The sequence below is a fragment of the Phoca vitulina genome, unplaced genomic scaffold, assembly GCF_004348235.1.
Source record: "Phoca vitulina isolate PV1807 unplaced genomic scaffold, GSC_HSeal_1.0 scaffold2, whole genome shotgun sequence".
Lineage (NCBI taxonomy): Eukaryota > Metazoa > Chordata > Mammalia > Carnivora > Phocidae > Phoca > Phoca vitulina.
The window spans coordinates 44603022-44624847 of NW_022589705.1; the positions used below are offsets into that span (position 1 = coordinate 44603022).

At 32.5% G+C, this 21826-nt stretch overlaps 1 protein-coding gene across 10 annotated transcripts in view; it reads right to left on the reverse strand.

Annotated features, from left to right (window-relative positions):
* LRRC7 (leucine rich repeat containing 7) overlaps positions 1 to 21826 on the reverse strand; it is a 533169-nt gene that overhangs the window by 93317 nt on the left and 418026 nt on the right. For 9 of the 10 annotated variants that reach the window (XM_032426318.1, XM_032426311.1, XM_032426345.1 and 6 more), the window contains 7 exons: positions 19976 to 20105; positions 18845 to 18960; positions 13915 to 13984; positions 11849 to 11948; positions 9058 to 9182; positions 6802 to 7050; positions 1797 to 1997 (listed from right to left, as the gene is read on the reverse strand). In XM_032426318.1, the coding sequence (XP_032282209.1) occupies positions 1797 to 1997; positions 6802 to 7050; positions 9058 to 9182; positions 11849 to 11948; positions 13915 to 13984; positions 18845 to 18960; positions 19976 to 20105 (991 nt within the window). The remainder of the gene's footprint in view (positions 1 to 1796; positions 1998 to 6801; positions 7051 to 9057; positions 9183 to 11848; positions 11949 to 13914; positions 13985 to 18844; positions 18961 to 19975; positions 20106 to 21826) is intronic. The other variant, XM_032426364.1, reaches the window with a different exon arrangement.

Sequence of the window (21826 nt, forward strand, 5' to 3'; positions counted from 1 at the left end):
AGTGGAGAGAAAGAAGGAAAAAGAAATCAGGATACCTTCCAAATTTCTAGCTTGAGTAAGCTAGTAGATAACAGTGCTAGCAGAGATCAAGGTTGGGCATATAGGAGCAGAAGTAAATTTGGGGAAGAAACATTAAATATAGTTTTGGATTTTTCAAGTTTGAAATGCTTGTGGGATAATTTTAAGATTTATTTTCTCTGCAAAGGTTATTACAAAATTTATATCCAAAGCCATCTTTTCCTTGCCTCACCTATCCCAATCCTGTATTAAGCAATTTTAGAATCTTCTTATTTTGTAGCAAAATTACACAGTTTATGGGTTATTATGACCTCACAATTATTTTAATGTTAAACTGTGATTGCATGAGGTTTAAATATGAAGTGTATGTGTATTTAGTGTGTACCTCTTAAATGTTGGCTTTCTTCCTTTTTATATTATTAGAGTGTCTTAGAGATAAAAGAAAAGTCTGTTTCTCTGCTATTGCATATCTGTAATATTTTAGAAAGGAAAAAGTACAATAATACTGATTTCATAAGCAAAAAGAAAAAAAAAACAACAAAAATGAGTATTTACTTAAATTTTCTTCCCTGGATACCAGGCTGTATTCTTCTTTTCTGGGGTGGGCTGGTACCTCCACTGGCAGATAGTCACACCAGGCTTATTTTTGTTCAAACTTTTCCCTTTGTCTGGAATGACTTCCTCTCTTTTGACTTTAAAAGAATCACCCCATTATCAATATGCAGTTCAACCTTAAACTGTTTCACATAACTTTTTAATTGATTGGCAGTGATTGCTTCTCTCCAATTTCTTAAAGTATTATATTCTCCATCACACAACTAATCATGTGATCATATTTTATATAATATGTTCTCCAATTACTTCATCTGTGGTAATTTTACCTGGCTAGGCTCTAAATTAGTTGGGGACTATGTGTACATTTTATATTTCTTTTCTCTCTCTCACAGTATTTAGCACAGTGCTAAATATACAGTTGGTGTTTAATCAGTGCAACAAATTGATGCTGTGAAATGCAGATTTGTAAAAGAGTTTCACAAACCTAGATTTTTGAGAAGTAGATATAGTAACTTCTAGACATACTCATTCATACCAGTTATGTTTCTAATGAAGATAAAAAGGTGATAACCAAATTAGCTGAAGAGTGGATGAGATAGTACAGAGGTGGTATAAATGTAGTTGAATTCTTTTCAGACCACACAAATTGATAAGGATGAATATCTAGTTGATTCTAAAATACAGGAATTAAGTTTCACATGGCCAGATCCAGAAAAGCTAAATTTCAAACTTATCTCCTCTTTGTCATGTTTATAAAAGTGTTTCCTATAAAGGTTTTAATCCAAACACAGAAACAAACAAACAAAAAATGGGCTCTAAATCTGATCAAGAATCTTACTGAGATTTGTAGAGTAAAAAAAAAAAAAAATCTTCATTTAGTCTTTTCTAATGACTCATACAATAAAAGTTTGGGGTAGCCAAAAGAGTGTAGTGAAAATGATATAATGCACTTACTGGCCAGGCCTAGCTGAGTGAGCAAGTTATTCCTTCTGTGTGTATTGGAACTTTTGGAGCTGTATTAATAATTTTAGGCCATGAGGGTGTCATTTACCTGTAATTTATTAAATGCAACCCTCATAGTTTGAAAAAGTAGAAAGACTTATTTATATTTTAGGGGGAAAAATGCACTTATCAGAGAAGATCTAATCAGTTAAAAAGACATATAATTTAGTAATTCCAAAAAATCCAAACCACACTGGCAATTACCAATAACCTTGAAATACCTCCACTGTAATCTCCTTTGGGGCTACAGGCCACTTGTGTTCATATTTTTCTTTCACAGTTTGCTCCGTGTTAGCAGTTGGATTTGAATTCTCAACACGCACTCCATGGCTTGGCTTACCCACCAGATTTTGAACAGATTTTACCATATTCTTTAAATCCTCTGGATAAGGAGTTGGATATCGTTTTAGGTTTATTTCAACCTAGAAGTTTATAAAAAGAAATTTAACATAAAAATACCTTCGGCAAACATGTTCACAAAACTACTCCATTTTATGTTCAGTAGTAAAACCAAATGCAATATAGTGAGTGTTGAGCTGACTGAGAAACTGTATTGTAGAGTAGAGCACATTCTGCCCTCATAGGGCTTCTTCCCACCCTGTCCACCTTCTAGATTAAAAAGAATTTTTGGGTTATATTCTATCTTTAGACCTACCCTGCAGATGGTTGAAATAGCAGTAGGTCAAACATATAAGTGACTGGTAATCTGAAGATTTTAAGCATTGCTATCAGCTGCTTTTATACTTTAGAGGCTGTTCTTTCCCTATCTTAATTATTTATAAGTAATTATTTTCATGTTAAGGATATCTTTGGAATATCAACGTAGATGATAAGAGGAGACCCCAAAAGATTTAGAGTTTATCATGGATCAAAAAAATGGGGAACTGACAGTATCTGCTACCAAATATGCATCAGCTCTATGTTAATTAGCATGTTATATCAAAAGGTCAGGGAGCTAATTCTTGTTAATACCTAAAAAGAATATGCTTCAGGGTGGCTTTTATATTTAGTTTTTACCCTAATAAAGCAACATGTTTTGTAGGTAATGTCTTAAAATAAAAAGAAATTTAAGAATAGAGGAGATTTTCTAAGATATTCTAGATAAACATGTAAATTTTGGCTTATATTGCCCAGATATTTATTTCCATTCTTGAATTCATTTTTGTTGTATCGATCTGACTTTGGGGAACATATATATTAATGATTATTCTTCACATTTAATTTAGAGAGAGAAAATATGAGACACTTCCATATAGAAAATCCCATTATCAGAATATTTAAAATATACGTAAATTGGAATAAATACAAATTATCCATGCTGATTAAAAGGGAGTGGGAAGGAAAACAAGGAGCAGATTTATTTGTCCTGGCTTATTCCAACCGTCATGCCTTTTGCATCTGAGTAGAACCAACTTTACAAAATGGAATGGTTTATGTGATTGTGGTGAGTATGTGTCTGTGGAAAGTGTGTGTGGGGGTAGGTTGGGAGGAAGGGAGAAGAAAGCAAAGCTGAAGAAGGAAGGAGTGGGAATGAGAGGAAAGGAGAAAGTGGGGGGGCACACACATACCCACCCACCAACACCCATGTAATTCATGGGATGTAAGAAGCTATGATGGTGGTATAGATCTGAGGATTATAAATATGAATTCAAACACTTTTGCTCATCTGCAGTTTTAGCAAATCCACCAACTTTGTTATATTTATTCTTCCTTGTGGCTCATTTTCCATATCAAATACTGGGATTGGACTCCACTTGATGACTTCTAACATTCCTTTCAGTATTAAACAATCAAAATTATTTTTCCAATAAATTTTTGGAAAGCTGAGGAAAAACCAGATAATTTTGCTAGTATAAATATTGTTGTAGTCTTTTATACTCCCAAACAAATAAGAATGAAATTAATAATATATAGAAATAAAGCTACAAAAATATAACCCAAGAAAAAGTTAGACTTCTCAGAAAAAAAGTGTAAGTTGTTAGAATGTAATATAAATATAGTTCAGCGTACTTAATTTATAATGCATTCTTAAATAAACATAAAAAGAATGATATCCATGCTAGACAAAGTCCATTGGGATGCATGCATTCTTGGATCTGCTGTTTAAGTTGGTATTAGAAATGTTAATCACAAATTAAATCTAAATTTTAAATTATATTGTTGAACTCATTTAAAAGTACTTGAGAGCAAAGGGCTAAAAGTCAAAAAACTACATTTAAAAAAAATATAGATTGTAGAGTGGTATGGCTATCATGCCAATTAAGAACATCTTTTAATTTTTAATAACCAGTGGTATATGAATGAAAAATAATTTTCATGTAGGGCAATAGATTAAAATTCTATGTACCTTAAAAAAATCTTCAATGCTAAAATTACACTTCTAAATTGAATCAAAAGCAAAAAAAATGTGAAGTGTTCTTCTTTAATTGAATTAAATTCCACATTGAATAATGTAATCTGTTTTTTGTAGATGCTATGTCTCATCTGACACAATTAGATGACTATTTACTAATGACCACAGTGCCAATATCTTCTGGTTATTTTATAAGCAAGTCAATGTGATATTTTGGTCATATCACCAGAATATATTTGGGTTCTTTATCTCTGAAAAATATTTAAATTTGGAAACAAAAGCAGATTTGTCAAGCTAATGAAGCTTAAGCTTTAGAGCCTTTCACCTGCATAAGCTTTTTCCAAAGCCTTGTGAGGGGCCCTACTTTTTTATTTACATGGTTATTTCATATTCTTTTCCTTAAAGAGGCCCTTCTCCAAACTGTGGGAAGTTCAGGTCTTATAAAACTTGGATTTGTTCCATCTAGACAATAAGCCCCTTGCTTCCCATTTACTAGTCTACCAACAGAACTTGGTGGACCTGGAGTCAGAAAACCTAAATTTAAGCCACAGATTTACCCCCAACAAGCTATCAGCCACTAATCTGTCTGTCCAGTTTCTGCTTATGTAAAATGGGAATGATAATATCTCCAGTTAATCTAGAGCTAAAATGAGATAATAACTATGAAAATCTTTTGAAAATGTATAAATTCTATGCAGAGATTAGATACTATTTTCTAAAATCAGATTCTACTTAGGTATTTTTAAAATCTGAATTTTTTTGGCAGTTTAGATTCTACTATATATACTATATATATATGTAACTCCATACTACCTGTAACTGTTTGGACTTTTTTTCAGATTGGATACAGCACCAACTATCATTTATTCAGTATCTGCCATGTGCCAGGCACATGTACAATATTTAAAAGGATATTTAATTTATTAATAGTTATTTATATAATATATAATACTTATTTCATTGTGTACCATATAGATTTGTATATAAATAATAAATGATTATGATTATTAACATTCATTAAATACTTATAATTAATTATAATTAAACATAGTTTAAATTTCATAACCCATTGTGTCACCTGTTCCTGTCTCCCTGAGAATAGGGCTCAGGCAGTGTAGGTTCCTTGCCCAAAGTCATACAGCTATGGGTAGCACTGCCCAAATTCAAACTCAGGTCTTTGACTCCAAAGTTTAGGCTACAGAAGTGTTACTTGGCTCAGGGCTATTCCCTGATATAAGTAAAGCACATAGTTGTACAATCCTGGAGAAAAGACAGTGTGTGTAAGTCTAAAATGTAAATTTTATTGAGTTAAATAACAAGATAAATTCAATTTTTAAAACATAAGGCTATTTTATAATTTCTTCTTAAAGGAAACTATAATATTTTATAATTGTTTGTAAGTTCTGTAAAAGCATATTTTATACCCTTCTACAGATTGTTTTGCCTACGCCTTTCTACTTTTTAACTCTTGTGCGATGCTTCAGAAATGAAAAAAGATGATCATAAATATGATTTTATTAATAGTTCAGTCATGCCCAAATAAGAACAGTTTCTTTATATTTCTAAATACATAGGCTAGAAATATTCCCTCATTCTAATATAGGATGGAGAAATAATGTAAATTCATTTATGATATAAATAGGTGGGAAAAAACTGTCAATTGTTCTTACCAAAATGTGTGTATCACTCACCATAAAGTATTTGTTCATTTTACATATACATTTTATTAAAATGCAAGATTTTCACTGCAATGTTACTTCATTTTAATTTTAGAAAAATAGAAATGTTTCACAACATTCTATATATTTCAGATCTAAAAAAAGTGCAGTAAATGCAAATAGCAGCTGCAAGATGTTGGAGACTCCCAAAAGTTTAGCAATGGAAGAAAAAATTCGTGTTAATAGCTAGGGCATTTAGAGATGGTATCTTGAATTCTCAAAGAACTGTGGTTTTCTTTATATAATGATTAAATTCTAATTTGGTTTGACTGTAAATTCCAGTAAGAGAAGTAATAGTTAATGCTTTGATTTCTGATCATTAGGGATCTTATCCTGGGAATTAATCAGAACATTTTACACAGAAAGGAAACCTATAGGAGTTTTAGTTAGGATTCTCAGCTGGCCTTATATTGCAGAAAGAATATAAGACACAGAATAAGAATCTAGTCCATTACATGTGAGTGGTAAAGCTTACCAAAAATGCAGTGTTCTTTCCCATCCCATGAAGACATTTTTTTTTTTTTTCATGGAACTTTTAAACACCCAACCCACTGAGATAAGGAAGCCCTGTTTGCCACAACTCCCAAACCAATCTTCTCTTACAGGAATTCTCATCATCTGTGTCTTCAAATTAGAGGGAAATTGATGCTTTTCAACAGATGTCCATCTTTGTGCTCAAAGTCCACTCTCAACAAATCTCAATTCAAATCTCATGCTATTTTAAAAATCAGATTTTAGTTACTTAATCTCCCTCTGAATTGATAATACAAAAATGTGTGTATGTGTGGGGGCAATTTAGATTTTATTAATAGTGTCATCAACATTCTGCTCAACTATTGGTATTCCCACACTTTAAAGAAAAAAAAATCTTTAAAAATAAAAACATAAATAAAAATGAAGCACCCAACTCAAAAATCATGCCATATATCCCACCATTAGGCACCTCATTATTGGTGCCCCCCCCCTTGACTTGGTCTCTCCACCCCATTGCCAATGTCAACGAACAAAAAAAATTGAGGTCAAACATTGGCAATTGGATGGTTTCTGTAGGATCAACATTTCTTACCCCAATTCATGCAGAACATACCCCATAAACCACTGTTCCAAGGTTGCCTCTACATGGGGGATTCTCCTACCCCAAACACCTAGGCCTACCTGTCTGCCACTTAGAGAGGGAAGAGTGGTGGATTGTGCTGCAACTGGCAATGGAGTACACATGCTCCTTTCCTGCTGGAGGCCACTTATACAACCCCATGCCAGCTGTGGGTCATTCTGGGGGACGGGCATATCTTGGATCTGCTGATCACACCTGGCCCATGGTGTGCAGCAATCGCCAGACAGTCTGGCAGGTTGGAGAGTAATCCCACGCTGGCCCCTTTCCCAGGGGGCTTGGCAGGAGTGATCCTGTGGGAGAAGGAATCTCCATTTTCTGGGAGAAAGAGGAGCACTGTAGCAATACTTTCACTTTATCATTTTTCTACTCTTGATTTTTTTTTCACTCTGGGTAATGCACTTAAAACAACCATCAGAAAATTAGTTCGAACTCTTTGTAATGAAACAGTATCAATATCATATGAAGCTAATGGGTCACGATTTTTTCACACAATGCAGCATTCATACTACACTATACGCTCTATAAGTAGGGCATTATACTCTAGTCCATTTGGAAGTTGATGGCAGAGGTCAGTGGTTCCTCCCTAAATTTTATGTAAATGAAAGGTAAAATGGTGCTAAATTTAATGTATATGTAATGAACCAGAAAAGTGTGATTAATTTAGTGTAAGATTTCTGTATATTCCATTCATCATACTTTCATGATGATTTATTTAGAAGTTTGTTTGTGTTCTAATTTGTCCAATAGCCCAATGGCATTGGAAATATTCAAATTAGTCAAAACCAAGTGTTTGAGATTTTTGAAACACATACTGTTTCACCAAAATATAAATAAATCAAATATAAATAAGCATAAAGAAAATGCAATCTAAAGTATAATGAACCTACTCTGATTATAAACAAACCTGACCACATAACACACAAACAGGGCTTCTAAATAACTGTTTGCATTTTATGTTTTCATTGACACATATACCAGAGTATATTAAGCATACTATTTTCTTATTAGATCCTTTGAATATGGATTTTTAGGACTAAGTATGTAGTTTTTGACATTCAGTGAAGTAAAAGAATGAATCAGAGGTCCAGTATAGAATGCATCATCCATTGGTTCTAGATTTAACATATGAAATCTTAAAAGAAGAACTGAAATGCTATAAAGGTCTTTGTTTAGTTTGGCATTGCTTTTTCCAGAAATTCACAAGTTAAAAAAAAATGTTTCTTTGGTTATTAGATAGCACTAACCAAGCATCCAGAAACATTTTTTTAAACTCAAATCTTATCAAAACTATCATTTTGATTTGGGAATCCATTTTGGATTTTCCACAATGATGTAGAGATAGGCTTTGTCAATTACCTTACTGTCTAAATCTAGTAAGGTTCCAGGGTGTGCTGGTTTAAGAAAAAAGTTTAGAAAATGTGGGAATGAGGGGACAGAAAAGAACACATTACACAATTTAGATCTATTAATAGGATGCACATACAATTACTTAGGCAATTAGTCACTCAGAGTGAGAGCTGTTAGTATTCATGATGGAAAAAGTACACAAATAATACTATAAAAGATTAGTTAGAGATTCAAGATGTTGCTCTGATGATAATATGAAGATCTGATGTTGATAAAATTTTCTCTGCACTTCAAATTTAAATAATGAAAAAATATAGATTTTAAAATTTCACTTTGTTACTTGACTTAGGTTAGTTCCAATAAAGGATTTTACAAAAGATGTTTGAGGTGAAAAAACCGAATATCACCTGCTACTAGGCACTTGCCTCCTTTAAAACTTGCTTTCTCATCTCAGAAAACTCATAAATTCTTCTCAGATACCCCAGAGACATAAAATCTTTCAGATATTTTAAAGCCAATATAACATATTAATCCATGGGCTCTTCCCTAAATGTATTCTTTGGTCTCATATGGCCTGCCTGGTGCCTTGCTTAGTGATTAGAATAAAACCATTTCAGTGTTTCAAAAATGTAATAAGGTGCTTAGGTAAAGCCTATCACTCAGATTCGTTTGTTTGTTTTGGCTTTCTCTCACCTTGAATCTCTTTCATGTCGTTACTCTGTAAGATGGGGTGGTGTATCAAATTTGCTCAGTCAGAATTGGGACATGAGTCTCATTCTGAAGCACACCACTGCTTCTCAGATTACCATCCTGCTATAATGAAGGAGATGTGAAGATGTAGCTGACCTTCAAGCAGAGGTCACACAATCTGTCCCAAAATCTATTTTAATCATAACAATGGACAAACAAAAATAATGAGAAGAAAGAAGAAACAAAATGAAAAGTTTCACCTTAACTTTCCCAGCATTTTCGTCATCTTCCTTTTTTTCTTCAAATTCAAAGGCAACAGTCATGCGTTGTTGTCTCTGCTCTTCCCACAGTGTAGGGTTAAAGCTGTCACTGTCTGACTGGAAATCTACAGTTAGATTCCAAAGTATTATTGCTTTTTTTTTACATGAAGTGTTATTAATAGAGCTCAGTACACTATGCAAAAAATGGCAATAGGTACTACAAACAAGTACAAAAATTTAAAAAAGGGGAAAATAAAGAGAAAGAAAGAAGGAAAGAAAGGAAAAAAGAAGGAAAGAAAGAGAAGAGAGGGAATAAAATTCCCTTGATATTTGTTACATGGTTTTTTTACATCTCAATTCAAATTCAGCTTTCCTAATACATATTAATTATATATTGGGATTGGGAAGTTTTCTAGTGTGGAGAACAGGCTCTCCAAAATATAATAATAATAATAATAATAATAATAATGAGAACTGGACTACACATTTTAAAACATTATTTTTTTAAATCTTCACACTAGCACACCAGTGGTAGTACTAATATATCCTCAGTTTGTTAATGAGAAAACTCTAGGTGAGTTTTAAGAGATTTGCTCAAAGTTTTACAGCTTCTCTGTGTCAATGCAGGATTGTATTCCATGTCTGTGTGAGTACAGAGCCATACCCATATCTGTAGCCACTAAACTCTATCAGGATTTTATAAAAGATACTACATAACATTGGCTTTTCAGTAAAATGTATGAGATTGCAAGCTTTTCTTTTTAGTGTATGTATGTGGGGGGGTGGTAATGGAGGGGAGCTTGTTTTTAGGGTAACTTTAAAATTATGGTCTAAAAACTGGTCTAAATATGTCTCAAATGAACAAGGAAAATAAGTGGCTTATAAATCTTTAATTTATATCAAAATGTAGGGTAATAGTAATATCTTCCTTACCAACATTAATTGTGAAGATCACATGAAAACACAATGCAAGTACTTAGTTTAGGCTAAATTCTTTCCCAAAAGATGCCCTTTATCATATATTTCCTTCATTGTTGCAAGGGATTCTGAAAATTCATTTATTATACTTCTGCCTGAAAAGCCAAAGGGTGACTTACTTAAAGTTCAAGAAAATTTTTCTATTACCAACTCGTCTTTCCTCAAAGGAAAACAGAACAAAACAAAACCAGGTTAATTCCTTAACATCATACACCTTGCCTGACTAGATCTACCTCCCTCCCTGCAATAAATGAGGGATTTAATCTGCTAGACAGTATCTTAGAAATGACTAGCAAATCTGAGACTCTTTTCACTTTTCCCTACATTTTTTTGGAAATGAAATATTTTGGTAATCTAGGGATACTAATATGAAAATATAAGTAAAGTTGTACGAATAAAAACAATCCTTCCTTAAGGTTTTTCTTATAGCATATGTAAACATGGTGCCTTCTCTTGCATAAATTCAAAAGATCAATTTTACTGAAGTCTGAAAAAAAAATGAAAACAGTCTTCCCTTTTCCTACTTTTGTAAGTCAAAATGTGAATAAAAATATTCTAAAGTATTCCAAAATGATTCACTTATATTTATAAGTCATAAAGACTAAAGATGTTTATTATAATTACCCCTGAAAATAGATCCATAAACAGATAGTTGCTTTTAAAAGATGCTCTCATTCAAGTCAACTGGGTGGATTTAGTCCATGGGTGCATTAAAGTGGGTTTACTCTTCTAAGAATTACCATCACTGTAAGACCGTAGAAAATATGTGTGGCAGCCTGTTCTGGCTTGGGCTAAGGAGCCTATGCAGAGTTCCAAATGGTAAAGGACAAATCTCTTTTATAAAAATTTTATGAAATTTGTCATCATAAAGGATAGAAGATTTAATTTAAAAAAAAGGGGGGGGGCGCCTGGGTGGCTCAGTTGGTTAAGCAACTGCCTTCGGCTCAGGTCATGATCCTGGAGTCCCTGGATGAGTCCTGCATCGGGCTCCCTGCTCGGCGGGGAGTCTGCTTCTCCCTCTGACCCTCCCCCCTCTCATGTGCTCTCTCTCATTCTCTCTCTCTCAAATAAATAAATAAAATCTTTAAAAAAAATAAAAAAAATAAAAAAACGGTTTAGGTTTTCAACAAGTATTTCTATCAGAGCTACTGACATCCTTTAGAGCAATTCAACCTGAAAGACAAAGAATGGTCATTATTTTCAAGTCATCTCTTTATGGTTGACTCTTAACATGAAATAATTTGAGGCCAGGGATCACTGGACAAAATGTTTAAATTGTGTCCATGAAATTGGTGAACACAGAAAATAAAACAGTTCGTTGAACCTTCCTTAAGGTCTGACTCTTCTTAGCTCATTTCAGTTAGCTGGATACTACATTTAGTGAACTAGTCCTATGTCTTGCAATCCACTAAGAGAAGTTGTTCCTAAAAACAAACATTTTCACATAAAATATGAAGAGGGAGAGTTACATTTTTGGAATCTTATTTAAAACATTATAGTGCACGTTGATTTTGTATCCTGCAACTTTACTGAGTTCATTTATTAGTTCTAGCAGTTTTTTGGTGGAGTCTTTCAAGTTTTCTATATAGAGTATCATGTCCTCTGCAAATAGTGAAAGTTTGACTTCTTCCTTGTTGATTATGGAAGGTAAGATTTAAGCTTAGGGTTAACCCCTGGATGATTTGTATGTGTCGTGTGATTATTTTTATAGCCTTGCCCATGGGCCAGGATTCCTGTCTAGAGATCAGAATAAAATTAATCCCTTTTATTCATTATCATATAAGCATAGGAGAAATTTTTACTGACAATTTACCTTCATCACCACGAGGTTGCTGGGGAAACATGTAGTTAGTCAATACTCTTTGCTTTGTTTCTGGATGGGCTTCAGTTTGTAAAGGGATAAGGGCTTTGGACTAGAAGCAAAGAACATATAAATTAGATTAATAAGATAGCAAATATTAAGAATATTACTTTTATAGAAGATAGTGGTCAATAGTCTGGCCTCACTGAGCTGAATGAACAATTAAAAGAAAGGCAAGGAAAAAAGTAATGACATAAGAAAGGATTTCATGAAATAAGACTATTGCTGAAGAATATTCTCAAATTCTAAGGTCTTCATGCTGAGAGTCTCTTTTTCTCTAGTATACTCTTTTACAAAACCTATTCATCTTCACTGGCAATGTCAGTTTTAATCTTAAAGAGACCAAGATGTATTAAATTGTTTCAAATAAGTGAGCTTTTGGTGTGGTTCTATATGCTCATTCATTTTCACAAGCTGCTGCCCTAAAAAGACAAATGGAAATTGCTATCAAATTCATGCTATTGCAAGATCATCTATGAATTTAATTAGGTTAAAACATAAGCATTTTTTAAGAGATATTTTTGTAACCAAAGACAGAGTCTACATAAAAATAAACAGTTGTACTTTTTGTGTCTGCTCTATCAACAGCATATTTCTTATGGATAGTAATATTCCATTCTTTATTATTAATTTGATTTTAGAAATACTATTTCTGAAGGGTGTTTTAGAACTCCCATATTATATGCTATATATATAAATATACTATCTATGTAAATATATTGGAAATGATGATACCTAATGTTTAAAAAATCCACTTATTTCATGACATTTATCAACAGGAGTGAAGCACAAAGGGGATTTGGGATACCAACTTGTCTCATGAAACTGAGTCAGAAACACATTAAATCACTGTTTTAAATAAAAGTTAAATGATGCAGTCACTGTTCAGTTCATTCTCCCACAAGAATAATAAATCATGATATTAGTGGATGTTTTTTCACAATGCAAGACTGTAGCATTGACTGTTCCATTAGCATAGCTCACATTGAATCCAAAAATGATTTATTTATAATGATATATTAATGCCTTGAAAAATCTATAGTTCATTGATAAGATTTGAATTTGAATGACAATCTAACTTTTTTACTCAGCAGATGGAAGTAAGTGCTATAATGACTGTAGGAATACAAACATTCTAGCACTTACATTTTGTAGAGATTTATTTTATTTTTTCACAAAAGTAGCCCAATACCTAGAAGTCTGAACAATTCATTTCCCAATAATGCTGCTTTTATGCTCAGGAAATAATGATAAGAAACTAAATTCAAGATGATTTGTTTTCATTTGGCTATTCATATTTGGGAATAGGTGTTTCAAAATTTTAGGATTGTAAGAAAAAAGTAAAAAAGACTAATAAACTATGTCAAAATTGTCTAATCACCAGTTTTTCTCTGGTGGCAAATCAGATGTCTTCAACTGTTTCTTGTTATTTTCCTTATTAAAGTTATTCATTAACACTCAATTACTGATTCAATTATAATCTACTTTCATGAGTATAAAAAATAATATCAAACCAATTTCACAGAAAGTACTGATAGTAGTTGCAAAAAATATCTGAAAACTTCTTGTATAAAGTTTTAGAATTAAGTTGATTATAATTAACAGTATAAAAAAAACATGTAAGATAATAATTCCCTCTGTGGGAACTGTGTTAATGATTTTTTATTCTTTACCTTCAGAGATATAATTAGAGAATGTCCCCTGAGGACATACATGTACTACTTAGAAATCAAAAGGTATGAAGATGATCATTTTGTGTGTTAGATCTCTGAGAATGAAGTAGATGTTAAATCAAAGTATTTAAAGAAGGTGGGGATTATAGTACTCAATATATTGTCTGTAGCAATGAAATACATACTTGAATTGCTATCGTTACAAAAATCTCTCTTCTAGAAGATAAAGAATCTATGTTTTGTAATAATTGTCAAGGGTATCTATTGGGAATAAGTTAGTAATTCAAAGTTTTAATTAGATTTTATCTTAATAAATAAAATAAATCAGGTAATAAAAGTTTTTACCTGATTGTCAGAAAGCCACAAAGCTGCAAGCTCTTTAAGTTTGGTAAATGAGAATGGTAAATTCTTCAATCTGCAAAAACAAAAAAATTCTAATAGCATGGGTGAAGATGGATATAGTTCATTTTTATGAAGAATTATTTAAAATAATGTAACTTATTCATTTCATTCTTCTCTCCAATTCTTTCTCTTCAGTAGTCCGAGCAATCTTTAAAAAGTGAAAATTTCCTGCTTACAACCTTGAAATGCTTCCTATTATATCTAGGATGAAATCCAAAATTGTTAATATGCCTTGTCAAATGTTACAAGATCTGGCCCCCCGGGCCTCTCCAGAAACTTCTGCGACTCTTTTCCTGACGTAAGTCTTCCCAGTGCCACTGACAGGCCTTCTATTAGCCCACTATGAGGATTAGCCAAACTTTTCTCTCTGTCTGAAATATTCTTTCTCCCCAACTTCACTAAACTAAATCCCACATGTCCTTTAGTTGTCACCTTGAATGTCATTTTCTCAAAGAGGCTTTTCCTGACTCTTCGTTTAAATTACTTTCCCCAATGTAGTCTCAAAGCACCTTATATTTTCTTTGATGGAACATACCATAGTTTATAGTTATATATTTATTTTTGTGATTACTTTTTTTACTGGCTGATATCCCCACAAAACTGTTGCCTCAGTGATGGGAAGGGGTCATGTCTGTCACATTACTAAAGGTGTCTACAGCTCCCAGTGTTACATTGACTCCCGAAAGTGTGTCCTTTTGTTCTCTCACCCTTTGTATACTGTGTGGTAAATATTCCAAGAGGGAATCTTAAAAAATGCATTTTGACATACATGAAGTTTGGCATCAACTTTGGTATTCAGTCGAAATGATCTAGTTTTGGCTTCAGCCTTTGGAGGACCAAATCGCCAAATGCCTACTTAAACATGCTGTCTGATATCCCTGAGATTGTGCATGATGAATGAATTGTGATTACATAGGTTACCATCATAACTACTCAGCAAAGTGCTAATACAATCAAGGCATGCTGATGGATTTATTGTTAATTTCTGCATACTGACTTTTGAATATAGATACACATTTTAGATAGAACTTGGAATAAAAATTTCAGGAACTCTTTCAGCCAACTGATGAGTACATATATTTTGATAATGGAAATGGAAAATGTTACAATAATTCATAAAGATTATGGAAGTAGTTTGATGTGTAAAAGCAGTTAAACATTTTCAAATAATTTAATAAGTATGAAAAGATATTGACAGCCAATACAAATATCAACAGTGTGTGTTAGCCAGATAACTTTGGGAAGAATATAATAACCTCTCTGAGCTCATAAATATTTATAAAACATAAATAAGAATATAAAGAGTACAAACTAACATATCATAATTCTCTTTTTATAGAATAATTTGTTATATTAGTATTCATAACATGAAACCAAATTACATAAAAACTGTTTGTAGTTTTTAGTTATTTAATTTCATTTAAGCCAGGAATTATGAAGTAAGGTCTTACGGGAAGAATTTCTCACATTGTATGGAGGTGAATTAAAAGCAGAATATCAATTCTGCCACCTCAAAATTACATGAGGGGGAAATTTCCAGAATCATATACAATAAATGTATGATAAATCATCATCAATTCAGTTATAAATATTGAGTATAAAGAAAAGAAAGAAACTGTTAGAGAAGGATGAGTTACACTCATTTCTCCTTGCTCTTCCAGTAACCTGCATTGAAAGTGAGCCTCTGTTTAATATCACAAATGTGCAATAAATTGACCATAGAAGCAATCTTGCAGTTGACGGTGCAAAGGAATAATTGTTCCTAAACTATAATACCAAACTTTTAAAATCTATCCCATTATAAATATGAAATTGTGATAGTCAAGACATTTGGATAACATTTCATATTTAATATTTTATCCAGGCAGTTCTTTCTCTGATAGTAATATTCAATTTTGGCCTCAGCTTTGGCTGAATATTAATTTTAACTGCAGGCTAAGATTCACTGATTAATTCATTAATTAAAAAATATTAATTTGGCTCTATACTATGTTCCAGTGTACTGTACTAGGAAAGAAATTAAGTTCCTGATATTGCGAGATTCTCAATGTCTTACTCATATCTTTTACTCTAGCATCTAGCAATATGTTTGTCCCATGGTAGTTACTGAAGTATCCTTTATTTGTTGAATAAATAACTTCATTAGTAGCCCTTCTACTTTCTTACACCACACCCAAAAATGAACTCAAAATGGATCAAAGACTTAAATGTGAGGCCTGAAACCATTAAACTCCTAGAAGAAAACAGGCAGTAATTTCCTTGACATCAGCTATAGAAACATTTTTCTAAATAGTGTCCTCAGGCAAGAGAAACAAAAGCACAATTAAACTATTGGGACTACACCAAAATAAAAAACTTCTGCACAGTGAAAGAAACCATCAACAAAACAAAAAAAGCAGCCTACTGAACGGAAGAAGATATTTGCAAATGATATACCTGATAAGGGGTTAATATCAAAAATATATAAAGAACTTCAACAACTCAACACCCAAAAAACAAATAAGCCAATTAAAAAATGGGCAGAGGACCTGAATTGTCATTTTTTCCCAAAGACATACAAAGAGCCAACAGACATATGAAAAGATGCTCAATATCATTCATCATCAGGGAAATGCATGTCAAAAACACAATGAGATATTACCTTATACCTGTCAGAATGGCTAGAATCAAAAAGACAAGAAATAACAAGTGTTGGCGAGGATGTGGAGAAAAAGGAACCTTGCTGCATTGTTGGTGGGAATGCAAACTGGTGCAGCTACTGTGGAAAACAGTATGAAGTTTCCTTAAAAAATTAAAAATAGACATACTGTATGATCCAGTAATTCTACTACTGGGTATCTACCCAAAGAAAATTAAAACTCTAATTAAAAAAGATGCATGTACCCCTTTGTTTATTGTAGCCTTATTTACAATAACCAAGATATGGAAACAACCCAAGGGTCTATCTGTAGATTAATGGATAAAGAAGATGTATATATATATATATGTGGGATATATGTGTGGGTATATATATATATATATATATATATATATATATATATATAATGGAATATTACTCAGCCACAAAAAAGAATGAGATCTTGACGTTTGCCAGGTCCCACAAGGATGGACCTAGAGGGCAAAATGTTAAGTGAAAAAAGTTAGACAAATAAAGACAAATACCATATGATTTCACACATATGTGGAATTTAAGAAACAAAACAAACAAAGGAAAAAAGAAACAAACAAAAAAAAGACCTTTAAATACAGAGAACAAACTTGTGGCTGCCAGAGGAGAGGTGGGTGAGGGGATGGGTGAAATACATAAAGGAGATTAAGAGTACACTTATAGTGATGAGCACTGAGTAATGTATGGAATTATTAAATCAATATATTGTATACCTGATACTAATGTAACACTATATGTTAATTGTACTTCAATAAAAATAGTCAAAAATAACGTCACTAGGAGTACTAATTATGGGTCATTTTAAATATTTGATAAGCATATTTTCTATATCATCATGCAGATTATTAATGAATAAAAGTTGAGTGGACTAAGAATTTAAGAGACTTCTATAACTCATCATGAAAACCTCCCACCAAGTTAACAGTAATGGAGTTTAGTTCTGTTGGGGATTGTAATGGAATCTACTGAGAATCCATCTTCTTATGATATCTCCATGACCATATTTCTTAATCTTATTCATAAGAATATTAATTAGAACATTTTGAAAAATGTTTTGCTGAAAGTTAGCAACATTCAACGCATTTCCCTCATTTTCCTGTCTGGTGACTCAGTCAAAACAGGAGATGAGGTTGGTTTGATATGACTTACTCTTGTACCAAGCTGTGAAGCTTCCTTGTCATCTTGATTTTAAAAACGAAATCCCAAACCTTTTAATAAAATGTTTTATTCTCTTACGTGGGAATATTATTGAATTACTAAGTGAATAGTCTTTGAAAACCACATTATTATTATGATTTGTCTTAAACAAACGAGAACTCGTACACTTATCTTGAAACTTACGGATCTGAATATTCTTAATGATCCATAAAAGTCATCTTTGACAGTTTTGTTCAGTCTCTCAGTTTCTTGTTCTATCATTTGTCTGACTGAAACTTATTGAAAACAGAGTTCATACATTCTATTCTGTAATCACTTTGTCTACTTAGCAGTTCTCTTCAGTCAATATTTATTTTTATCCTTTCCTATTTGAGAACAATTGTGGAAAAAAGATGAATTCAGTTTCGCTTTTTCTTTTTGCCTATCCACCACTATAACACCTTTGTCACAAGAAGAGCACCTACCTTTTCTTTCTTTCTTTTCTTTTTTTTTTTGTCCTGCTCTGAACATGACTAAATAACCATTTGGTTGTCCTTACAATTATGTACAAACTTTATGACTTTTGAGTATTAGCTAATTGGCAATATTCTTACCAGGATTCTGGTGGTGTTGACAACACACCCATTGCCCAGTTAATTTACTGGAGACATAAATGTGTACATGAAAACATATATATATGCATACATACATACATACTTATATCCATGATTTTAATTAATACATTTTGTAGCTTTTTATTATAATTTTTTCAGGTCTTCATAATATTATGCTTTCTGCATATAGGATGGTTTTGGTATATAAATTTGGGTGTATAAATTTATATAATTTAAACACAACATAATATATGATCTGAATTTAATTAAACAATAAAATTTAGAAATATCAGTTTATAAATAATTTAGCTTCTGCCATTTTCTCAATAAAACATTAATCTGCATTCTATATACTTCATAAGACACAGACAATGTTTCTAAAATAATTAACAAGAAACAATAGTTTGCTTTCAGTAAATAACTAATATGTGATTGTGAAATGTTGCAGAAATACCTGTTGTCACTCAAATTTAAGACTCTTAGCTTCTGCATCTGTCCAATCTCTTCAGGAAGAAATTCCAGTTTATTGGAACGTAGAGACATTACTGTTACATTCTTACAGCTTCCAATCTATGGGTAACAAAAGAAAGTAAGTAAAGAAATACACAGTAAACTATTTTTATATTAATTTTTAATATTAAAATAACTTAATTTACAGATTTCCTTATCACTTTTAAGACTCTCTTAATATGTCTACTGCTTTATTTTTTATAATCTCTCTTTAAAATATGTGTATATATTATATATATATTCCTTTAGATGTTAAGACAACATATATCTCACATTCTTTTGCATATTAGGAAGAATTTTCTTTATAATTTTATTATTAGAATGCTCATTAGCTTCATTGTTTTCATAAATAACATTGTTTTTACAGTCCATCCAAGTAAGTACTAATATATTTATGTTTCTAATAGATCACTCAAACACAAAAGATAAAATATTGTTGACATTTCCATAGCCAAGTTAGTTTTATTTCGTGTTACAATGATACTTGTCATGTTTATTCATAACTTTTGGCTCTAAAATAATGACATATTGACTATTGTTCCTTCATTGTGGAAATGTTTAGTAGAAAATGCTAAATTGAAAATATACTTCACATTTTTTTCTTGACAATAAATAAAAATTCCACTTAGAAATAAAAACTAACAGAACCTTTTGGTGAATTCTAAAATAAAAATAATATTATGACACCACATGATACTTTAAAAAAAGCTATTTACATTAAAAATCTTTCACTTCAGAAATGGAAATGTAATTATCCCAGAATGTTACTTATTATTGTTCATAAAAGCAAAATATTTAAATTAAATTATTTAAAATTATATTCCTTAGCATTGATTAACTTACAATATTTTATTACTTTTCTTTGCAAGTAATGTTTAAGTAAAATGGATTTTCTGGGTCAAAGAACTTATCACTTATTATTTAAAAAAGAATAATTAACACATACATATGTAGATGTTTCCTATATACATTGACAGCTCAACTCACGAATCTATGTTGCCATTGCACCTGTTAAGACTTAATCCCAAAACATATTCATTAAAAGTTAATTAACAGAAACAAGTTTATTCCTCACTTCTCGGGGTAATTCTGGAAGGAAATTCTCATCGACTGCTAATGTTCGAAGACTATGAAGGTAGCCAATAGTAGAAGGTAGAGACTCCAGTTCATTACAGCTGCAGTCAAATTCTTCCAATAAAGATAAACTGAAAAGTTAAATACATTAGTTAGACATATTAAAAGGCAAAATGGAGAAAGAGCTTTTAAAAAGCCACATATCCAAGTTCACTGAACAAAAAACTTTATTCATCTAGTGACAACAGTATCATATAAATTATTTTATCAGTTCAGCCAAGTGGTTCAATACCATTTAATGAGTGGTTCAATTTAGTAAAATAAATATGGCTTATTTTTTCCCTTTCTAAATTCCCCTGCCATTTAACTAAGCCATTGAAAATGACACAAGGTTTTGTTTGTTTTTATACAACTAAAGTGCCATTTATAGCCTGATGTTCATAATGCATATCTTTGGAATGGACGCATATAACTGGCATGGCAGAGGTATGTGGAGGGCAGGTCCACAAAAGGGAAGATAAAGGGGGCAAAGCATTAACAACAAATCATTACAGTTTAGGTATTTTACTAAGCATTTAAAGATAGAAATAACTAATCTTTACCTTATGACAACTCTATAAGATAGTTATTATTTTTAAACCCATTTTACAGATAAGGAAATCAAGGCCTTCAGAGGCTAAATAACTTGCCCAAGGCCACACAAAGTAGGAAAGTTGCACACAGTATGCCTCCTCTGTATTTTCTTGCCTCTTAGGGCGTCTGTAGCAGAGGCTACGGACAGGGCTCATTTCAGCCTGCAGAAATGTTTGGTTTGGTTTACATAGTATTTTATTTTATTTTATTTTGTTTTTTTAAAGACTGATTTATTCATTTTAGAGGGAGAGAGAGCAGTGGGGAGGAACAGATGGAGCGAATCTCAAGTAGACTCTCCACTGAGTGCAGAGCCTGATGCGGGGCTCAATCTCACGACCCCGAGATCATGACCTGAGCCGAAACCAAGGGTCAGATGCTTAACTGACTGAACCACCCGGGCACCCCTACATAGTATTTTAAAGCGTGGTAAACTCTACATAATGACCTAGGCTTTTGGTGCCTCTTGAAAGAGGGAAATCTGGCAATCCCGGGCTGTGATTCTTCCATGATGAGCAACAGAAACGGAGTAATGGGCGCTGCCTTCTCATGAACACAGTTCTGTAGTTTGTCACAATCCTTACTACTCCATGTATAGCCAGTTTTAACCCAGACTTACAACCAGAAATTGTATAAATGCACATTCATGTTTTCACCAGGGTACAAGACATTTCAATATCTGGTTTGAGGTAGCTGGGAAAGAAAGACGGCCTGTCACTGAGGGAGTACTATCTGTAGTTAAGTTGTCATTGATGTTGTTGTTAATATTATTACACTGTTATTACCATTCACATCATCATTATTACTGTAATAGGAAGGAACCCCCAAGTGTGAGGATCTTGCTGTTGTAAAGGGAAGAATGAATTAGAGTTAGTGGGAGTTAGAGCTGTAGCATCAGCTTCCTTTCTTTACGTCTTGGAACTAGTTGGCTGGAATGCAATTTACTGCCATCATTTAGTTAATGGGTAAACACAGAAATTAAGCATATAGGTTTTAAGTCAATTAGAATGGATTTGTGCCTCAGCTCTGTCACTTACTAGATAGATGTGTTATCTTGGGTATCAAACAATAAAACAACGACTACAGCTCAAAAACCAAAGCTGATTTTATTTACCTACCAGGCAAAGGAACATACCAGGGAAGAAATTCACTGAGTAGTGCTCCGACGGGGAAGAGTCAGTGCCAAGAGGGGGTGGTCACAGTGGAATATGCCCATTAAAGA